This window comes from Theobroma cacao, unplaced genomic scaffold, assembly GCF_000208745.1.
Source record: "Theobroma cacao cultivar B97-61/B2 unplaced genomic scaffold, Criollo_cocoa_genome_V2, whole genome shotgun sequence".
Lineage (NCBI taxonomy): Eukaryota > Viridiplantae > Streptophyta > Magnoliopsida > Malvales > Malvaceae > Theobroma > Theobroma cacao.
In genome coordinates, this window is record NW_017234874.1 from 9297 (window position 1) to 18993 (window position 9697).

The 9697-nt window shown below is 32.7% G+C and overlaps 1 protein-coding gene across 1 annotated transcript; it reads right to left on the reverse strand.

Moving 5' to 3' along the window:
- Window positions 1–3334: 3334 nt before the first annotated feature.
- Window positions 3335–8308, reverse strand: LOC18609286 (protein NRT1/ PTR FAMILY 2.13). The gene is made up of 4 exons (XM_018129876.1): window positions 7988–8308; window positions 7685–7902; window positions 4870–5441; window positions 3335–4379 (listed from the first exon to the last, which is right to left on the reverse strand). The coding sequence occupies exons 1-4, from the start codon at window positions 8166–8168 to the stop codon at window positions 3518–3520; spliced, it is 1833 nt and encodes a 610-aa protein (XP_017985365.1). The 5' UTR covers window positions 8169–8308; the 3' UTR covers window positions 3335–3517.
- Between the last annotated feature and the right edge of the window lie 1389 nt (window positions 8309–9697).

The following is a 9697-nucleotide window of genomic DNA, read 5'->3' on the forward strand; positions in this document are numbered from 1 at the left end:
TGCATGATTATATTTATAATTGGATACAAACCTTTTGTTTAGGATACAAAAGAAGAGATATTTGGATCATTAGTTTAATGAACCAATAAATTATTCTAAGTTATTAAAGTAACAACAAAAGGCATAATAATGGAATCAAGATCTCGTTGTGATCTAAATTAGTATTTTGATTATGACAATGGAGATTGTCAAACATGTAAATTAACATATTCCCAAATATTACAATTTGAGATGTCCTAGTAGAAATACTGTTGCTAAGCGAAAAAGTTCGATATTGGATATGTTAGCAATTGACTCAAGTGCAAGTGGGAGATTGTTGGTATATGCCCTTAAGCCAATTAGATTGGTCACAGAATATATATTGTCATTTAATGCATATTTAATCACATAACTATATGTGATAGAGGTTTTCCTTCATGTTAGTGCAATAATAACGAGTTATTAAGTACTAATTAGATGAAACCATGGAACATAAAGGCCTTGCAAGAGAATTGTAAAGTTGTTACAATTATGAGATCACTATGCATAAAAGACATGTTCCTAAAATTGTTCATGGTCATTGTATTATCAAGACAAGGCATTAACAATGCTTAAAGACTAGTGCATGTTAAGCCTCTTTATTTGGAAAGTAAGCAATTAATCTCATACATTGAAGTATATGGGATACTTAAGGATAATATGTAGGTGCTTGTTAAAGAACAAGTTCACTGAACATGACCTACTATGAGAACTCCATTTTGTATTTCACTCAAGTGTTTATGGAATATGTTCTCATGTGATAGTCGTGCAACTAGTCCTCTAACTTGAGACACCAAGTCATCTTGTATGGGGAATAACATACTTTGATTTCATCCCTACAGGTTTGGAGGTGTCCAGATGCCTAAACAGGGTGTTTTTGAGTATGCCATGAAGCATGCGAAGGTGAATAAGTGGTCAAGAAAGGATTCATCACCCTAAGTGATATAAAGTGATGTATCTCATTTGTTCTCAATTCTTGATTAACTTGTACAAAGTCTTTGGCCAAATCATGATGAATTTGAGGAAAGTTACTTTTCTAAATTCATAAGGTTAGTAATGAATTATGGAACAAATATGGAATGTCATAAGTAAACACCGAGCCATGCTTAATGACATATTCGGGATATTTGATGAAAGGACCATATTGCACTGAGAGGCTTATCATTGAAAGGCTTTATCAAATTCTTTAATTAACTCTTTAACATTTGGGTGGTTATGATGTATTGCTAGATATTGTTCATGATCTATAAATACAAATCAATTATCAAATTAATATTTGATTAGGATTTATATCTACTGCCAACATGTTAGAAGCTTAATGGGTCACATACATTAAGTGACATGATTGAGATTAAATAAGGATAATTAATTAAGTTAGTCTTAATTAGAATATACCAAAATAAAGTGAGAAATTAATTAAGTTCACAAAGGCTTAATTAAATTAAAATACAACTATTGTATTTAGGGTTACAACTTTGTTTGGCTATATAAATATATTATGTTAGCAAAACTAAAACTCTAAACCTCCAGTCACTTCTCAGCCATTTCATAAAATAAGAAAAGAAAAATAGTTTTCTTTATTTGACAAAAATAAGATTCAGTAAGAATTTTTAGTTTTTTTTTTTAGAAACCAAATTTGCTAGCACAAGCAAAAATCCTACCTTTGAGAAGGTCATATTCGATCATTGTGTGGATTACTGTTAAGGGCCAAACGTTTGGGTGGCTGACAAATCCTAAAAGTGAAGAAGCAAAGATTTTGATTTAATTAGCTCTTGATTTTGATATCTAGAGTAAGGTATGTAACTCTTAAACTTATGAATGTTTATAAGTAATTAGAAAATAACATGAAAAATACAAATATTGATCTTGTAGAATTCGACTGTTTCTCTGATTAAATACTAATTTATTTTTTCGTTGTGTTATATTTTTAAATTTATTGATTATTTTCATATTTGAATATGAGGTTGAATCCCAGTATGAAAAGTATTCTAAAGGGAAGAGGTGCAAGGTTGCACTTTATTTCTATAAAAGTACTATAATGTTGTTTGCATTACAAAGGAAAGTAGAACAATGAAGTGATAGGCATCTCTTGGCAGCTTTAAACCGTGCATGTGCATTGCCAAATACAAGGAGAAAGCTCCAAAATGAGGTAACCAATGGTCTGTCCATCTCCTAATCTCCAACACCACAAATTCATGCCTCCTCGAAAGTGCAAACCTTGAATGGCTTTGGCATGGGTCTTTCTCATTCCATGGTGCACCTCATTTTGTTGTTGTCATATTGCATTTCAATCATAGTCAAGGAACCTGCTGCTAAGTGATTGTAAATGAGGTTCTTGTGATAAGAAGAGAAAGCGTTGCAAACAAGTAAGAGATGTACCGAAGGTGATGGAGAGGAATATTGGAACAGTTTCTGAAGTACTAAATGTTGTGGCAAGTGAAAGAAAATAAGAAAAGAATAGGTGTTCTAAGTGAGAATAGGCTAAAGAGAAAAGCTTTGAGTGAGAGTTGGGTAATTCTGAAAGTGAAAGAAAGCCCCTTTTGAATTGTGAAGGCTCTATATATAGTGCCAGAAGTAATGGTTACAAGAAAAGATTTTAATGCAAGTAATGAATGATATCATTAAGGAGAATTTTAATGTTACGAAACCGTTACTAAGAGTTAATATTGAGTAACGGCTGAAAACTTATTATGTGACTATTGAAGTAATTATATTTAATAAGACTTGTTCTCTAGTAGGAGCTAATAGAGAAGAGCTGTATGTGAATAGGTACAAGCGAGGAAGTTGTACGTGAATAGACAGAAGAGAAAAAGCTGTACATGAATAGGTATAATAAAAGAAGTTGTACGTGAACAAGTACAAGAGAAAAAGCTATACGAGAACAAGGTAGGAGGGTGAAACACTTGTACTTCAGGAAAAGGTTAAGAGGAAGACCTCTAAACTACCTCCATATCTAAGCCACCAAGCCAAACTCTCCAAAACATCCCAATATGAAAGTAACCAATGAACCCTGCCACCTATTCCGGATTACTTTCACTGTCATCTGTGTGAAATTGTTATTTTATACAAAATAGTTGCTCTACTTGTATTAATTGTTAAACATAGAGCAATGCTCCACTTATTCTAATTGTTTTGCGTGAAGTAGTGCTCACTTGAAATGATTGTTCTCATTATTCTTTATATAATGTTACGAGATAAAATAATTTTTTAAAGATTAAGTATTAATCAAAATTGACTATCTACAGTGATAATCTCCAACATTCCATATACCGCCATGTTTCTTGAAGTCAAGTATATCGCTTTGGAGACACAATAATTAAAGGAGCTGTATTCCAATTTCCAAGACAACCCATACTGCTCTGTTACAACAAGGAAAAAAGCATGCTCTTTTCCTTTATTACTTTGAACATGGGACCGCGAACGACTATTAAAGCCACCGTAAATGAGTATTATTCTTCATATGATTAGCTAGCTACAATAAGATTACATCTATTTAGTTTCATGGTTTGATCGCATTTAGCTCAACATCAGGGACAGATTTATCTTCCATTTGTACATTGCCCTTGTAACGATAGTGATAAGCAACATAGAGAAAATAAAGGAAATTGAAGGCCCCCATCCCTGCTAGAAGATAGTAAAAGTAATCCAGTTTTCCAGCATTGATATCACTAGTCAGCCAGTCAGGGTGTCCATGCCCTCCAGTGACATGATGCACAATGTTGACTACAATGCTGCTTAAGTAGCTTGCACCGGCCAGGGAGCAAAAGAGAAGAGAATTAGCAATGCTTCTCATATGCTCCGGAAACTGCTTGTTAAAAAATTCAATCTGTCCAATAATGTTGAATGCCTCGCAGAAGCCCATGAGGATAAGCTGAGGAGCTAGCCAAAAGACTGATATTGGTGCAACACCAGGGTGCAACATAGCTGAGTCCCGTCTCTTCTTTTCCATCACTCCAGCAACAATCATCGCCAGAATTGAGAAAAAGATGCCAATGCCAATTCTTTGAAGAAGTGTTATCCCACCTTCATGTTTGGTGAATTTTCGAAGACCTGGAACAATTATTCTGTCATAGACTGGGAGGAAAATTCCAATTGTGATCATCGATATGATTACAATGGAACCAGCTGGGATTTGGATCTTGGAGCCAAGATGCCTGTCCATTTTCAAAGCCTGTGACAAAGTGAACGTTCCCTGTTGTGCCATGGAGGTAAAGCTAATGACACCAGAAGCCCATATAGGAATGACTCTGATAAGGCATTTGACCTCTTCCACTTGTTGAATGCTGCACAGCCTCCATTTATTAGGGGAACCATCGGGTTGTAATTCATTCTCCATTATTATGGCGGCTTTGTTTAAGAACCTAAGAGAATAAAAACAACAATTAAAATTTAGCATTAGATGCGAGCAGAAGTTCATATAATGAACCTTTACCATGAAACTCTTGCACAATGTTGCCTACAAAGAAAAAGTGTTTCAGTCTTAAACTACCGTAAGTTCATTAGTTGGTCAAGTCTTTTTGACTGATTGTTACACGAAATCATGTAATCTTAAATGATTGAATCAAAGTAATATAGTATCAATCAATATCCTTATGGAGCTGAAGCTCATCTTCACACTTGTTGAGTTATACGGACTTTTGATTAACACTATGAAAAGTAAATTCATTCAGTAACCTGAAAGACCGTATCCCACCTGAAATGAATAACCAAGAAATGGTAACCTTACATATATATATATATATGCAACTTCCAGTGCTTTCGTCAATTAACTCAATAATATATTTTCAAAGTATCTTTGGTGATAAGATATGTCACGTGAAGCTGAGCCAAAAAAAAAAAAAGATATGTCACCTGAACTGGCTGGTGACGGGTAGCTTCGACAATACATTTTCCTTTACAGGAGGATCATAGAAAACTCCAATTTCCTCTCCCTGTGCTGGTAGCTTAAGCTGTCGTTTCCTGTAAGTGGCAAAAAACACTTGCACAATGCTTGAAAATATGCTTCCTTGTGGCTTAACATGCACATAAATTCTAGTTCCGATGAGGAACAGAACTATCGAACTGCCCATGAGCAGGGTAGGAATTCCAAAGCCTAGAACCCAGCTTACTGAGTCTTGAATATAAACCACAAGAGTTAAAGTGAGCAATACGACCACTGTAAATGTGGTGTAATACCAATTGAAGAAGCTGCTGATCCCTTTTACCCCTTCTTCAGTGGTTGGATCAAATTGATCAATTCCAAATGGAATGCTGCAGGGTCTTATTCCGCCTGCGCCTACTGATAACAGACCTAGCCCTGTTAGCAGAACTCCCAGTTGAGCCTTGTTTGGACCAACGCAGTGACCATTTGGTTGATCTTCAGGTTTGCATTCTGCAGGATGGAGATGTGGGATCCAAGCCGTCAAAGTCACAATCGACATTCCCTGTCAGAGTAAATTAGACATGTCTAATTCAGCTTTATAATCTTTTCCATTTGGTATTGCTTATCTATAATTCAGCTTAATAGCAGCATTTAGAACGGGAGTTAATGATGCATATAAACCTTATAATAGAAGAAGCGTCACAAACAAACATACAAATTAAAATATTTATATATGAGATTTTAACGCGTGATGCTCCTATCAACCATACCAATAATTATATTGTACTTAGAAATTAAGTGAGTGTTTGGCCTAACTCATGAAAAGGATGGAAGATTTGCCTTAATTTTACAGACATTCTTAATTTCCAAGTAAAAGAAAAAAAATGCAAAAAATAATTTTTTTATAATAAACGAAAGTCTTTTATGAGGACGTGTTTAATGATATTTATTATGGAGTTATTTATAAAAATATATGAAAAATGTTTTTGTTATGTAAGATGCGTTATGTAGGATTTTCTTAATTGTATTCATGTAAGATGTTTTTATTACTAATATATATTATTTTTAATATTACAAAAAATTTTAGATATCTTGCGTAATTCATGAATGTTAATATTTTTATAGTGTTATGGTTAAAGTTTTTGAAGATGGATCACAGTGAAAATTATTTTCTACTGGATGAAGTAAATAATAGAAAATATTTTTCTTGGTTTATCCAAATAAGAAAAAAGTGATAGATTTTTCAAATAAAATATTTTTCATAAAAAAAATTTCCTTTCAATAAGTAAAATATTTTTCATAGAAAAAAAAATTTCTTTTATATTCTCACTTTGTCCTTCAATATTTTATAAACTATAGAAAACATTATACTTTTTCTCATTTAGCTTTTTGTTTAGCATAGTTTTTTCTCTTCATTTTATTTATTTCTAATTTTCAATTAGCAAACATTTATTTTATTTGATTTATTACGTTTACTTTAAAATTTATTATTTGGTTTAATAAAGTTGAATCTTTTTTTTATTTATTAAAAATAAATAAAAATATTATCATGTAGTTTTGCATTAAATAAATAATCTCAACTACTTTTTCTGATTTCTTTAATTGCTTCGCTTTTCTCCCTTAACTTAACTATTTATAGCAATATTTTCAATCGAATGGCTATCACACATAATAAATGACAATTTGTAAGAGCAGAAAATGACGAGAGAAAAGGGGGCAGGTAGGACTGTAATTGCAAACTTCTTTTGCAGCATGCACGACACTTCTCCTAAATGACCCACAAGACATACTATTCTACTAATGGTTTTTGTCCGTTTATAAGTACTTAGTATTTATCATGAGGAAAAGGGGAATCAAAGCACTTCTCCTAACTTGCTGTTGAGATATTTTGATGACTTTTCCGGGCCTAACATCCTGCATATCAAAAATCTTATCTAGAGTAGATTATAAATAGTAGTATTATGATGTTGCTTGTACTTAGTTTACCTAACACAATGATGACATGTTATGGTCTATATATATTACCGGTTTTTGTCGGTCGATTCAACCAAAAGTAAATGGAAAAAGAGCGAATTTTCGTAATTACTACTATATTAGATTAGAATGAATCTTTTGATCGATAGTCCTAAGTTTATAGTTCAATTTATTTTCTATTTTCTATCATGTCATATTTTCATTGATAAATATTAATGTCTCAATTAATTTCGTTGGCTGAACCTAACTATTAGATTTAATTATGGGCTATTATTACCACAGCAAAACACAAGCATGGCAGAAGATTTAACCCTACTTTTGATTTCAGCGTAGACATATCTTTCTTGGCAAGAGATCTTGCAAGCCAAGAGCAAATCCCCCCAGAGAAAAGCAAAAAAGAGAGAGGGGCCGCAAATGGATTTCGTATCCGTCAGCGATGGAGTGAGAGCGAGAAGCAGGATTAAATTTGTTTCCAAAGATTACGAGATAGTCATTAGAAATTAATACGATTTAATTTTGTCCATAAATATTTAACTATATAGTAAAACTTTTTGCTTGCTGACAAAAGCGAGAAACGTTTTAGAAAGCGTAAATCCAAGAATCTTCATCAGCTTTTGCATCGTCTAATTAGCTCTTGGAAGTGGGAAAATCATACCCGCACCATGTGCATCACGCATCAAGAAAATTTAAAGATGATATGGACCTCTGTTCACCTACTCGATTTTATTTAATGAAAATTCAAGCAGCCTTGGCCGTTAATAATCACTATTTATTAGTATTCTTATTACAATATATGGTTATAATAAAGCAGTAAGGACTGAGAAAACATACCAGAAATGAAGCAAAGGATGCAACCGCAATGGTTCGAAACCTCCCGGCATAGGCATCGGAGATAATTGCACCAAGCAGAGGTGCAAAATTGGTTATACCAAACCAGATATTGAAAACATTTGAAGCAGACACCTGATCCATGTGTAACTCTCTCATCAAATACACCATAAAATTTGCCGACAACCCAAACGTTGCTAACCTCTCGAACGTTTCATTTCCTGCCACAGCACACGTTTCTATGTTAACTAAACGACCACTCCACGAGGAAATTAATACCATTAATACGTTAGAAAGGAGAGGAACCTAAGATGTAAGGCATAGCTTTCCATCCTCCAGGCTTGTTCTGCTTTGTACAGGAGACCGACGAAGCATTTCCATTCGTTCCTTCTCCCGGTTTTATTTCCGGGGACGCTGGTTTCTGGAAGTTTTTTGCGCAGCAATATAGAAAAAACGACCTGGACTCTTCTTTGATGCTCTTCACCATGTTTATTGCTGGAAAAGCTTTTATTATGTGTCTTCAGTTTCTTCTTCAAAGCATGTGAACTTGGTGGGTTTGAGCTTGTTTATCTCTGTTTTTTTTTTTTTTTTGAGCGAAAGCTTGTTTATCTCTACAAGTGCCAAACCTATATGTATATATATACACAGTAGTTCGCTGCATTTGTAGTAAAAGGAGATGGGATGATTGAATGGCTGACGAAATCAAGGGGTGATAAGGGTCTGCCACATGCACAAACGAAATATGGCTAACAAAAGTTGCGTCTTTTCTATGGGCCTACAAGTAGAAGCGCTTGGAGCTAAATAATAAGGCATATACATTGTACTGTTTTTTCTTCCAGCGTATGGTTGCTTTCCAACTGGTTTGTAAATAGTTAAAGTACTTACTAGTATACAGTACACGGTAAAACTAACAAGCAACTGTTACTCTTTTTCATGACAAAAAATAAATTTGAATTGGTCCAAATCTGAGGCAATCTAGTTGGAACTTAATTTATGTTACCTCAATTATCGCTTCTCTGGCATCATCTTATGTACATACCTCATTTTAGTTTCTAGCATTTTTATGAGTTAGGGACAGGAAAAATAAACCACTCCTTTACGTTGACTCACTACAATTTATTAACTACGCCATATATGTAGTGATTCTACTAGATAAAATTCAGGTCGAGCACCAACTTGGAATTTCTGCTTATAAAAAAAGAAAAAGCTATTGCTAGTTTTGGTCGTAGGTTAGCTGTTCTTCGGAAAAAGAAATATATATATATATATATATATTTATTTATTGTATATATTAAGTTATACTTTTTAAAATAATTTTCCTGAAGTTTTGATGGGACATGTGGCAGGTATATGTTTCTTTCTTTGGTGTCATGGAACAAAAACAATGGTGACAGTCAAAAACAATGCCTCCTCAAATAAAGGTAATTTGGGTAGAAATTTTGTAACCAAAACCCTGTAGTGCTGCTTTTCTGTATATAAAGTATACGTTACAAGGATTACAGTACAATTTTTATAAATTAATATTTAATTAATAATAATTTTAATTAAGTAATATTTTTTATCAATCTCGATTTGAGATTAATGTAATAAATTGATAATTTGTTAAATTTATAAAATAATATATTTAAAAAATATATATAAATCTCACTTGATATATAAATTAATAATTTTTTTATACATTAAAATTATATATATATGACTCAATTAGAAAGTTTTTGTAAAATATGATTTCAATATTGCTTGTTTTGCTTTGAAATTTATGTATCTTTATACCACATCTCTAACTTTTCTTAATAAATTAAAAAGTTCTCGTATTAAAAGAAAAAATTATACAACGTGATTGTTGCTTTGAGTGTACTTTTGTGCGAAATAGGCTCCAATACAAAAAGTGATACCAAACAACTAATTTATACATCAATTAAGTATTAGAAAAGCTTAATTAATGCATAAATTAATAAATTATTAATTTATCGATTAAATAATATATCGATAAATTAATAAATTATTAATTTATCG

Excerpts from the sequence above, each read along its gene's own strand:
- LOC18609286 (XM_018129876.1), bottom strand. The coding sequence starts at position 8,168 with ATGGTGAAGAGCATCAAAGAAGAGTCCAGGTCGTTTTTTCTATATTGC. Across the intron at positions 7,903-7,987 it reads AGCTATGCCTTACATCTTAG|GAAATGAAACGTTCGAGAGG; the intron begins GTTCCTCTCCTT and ends GTGCTGTGGCAG. Across the intron at positions 5,442-7,684 it reads CATCCTTTGCTTCATTTCTG|GGAATGTCGATTGTGACTTT; the intron begins GTATGTTTTCTC and ends TTACTCTGACAG.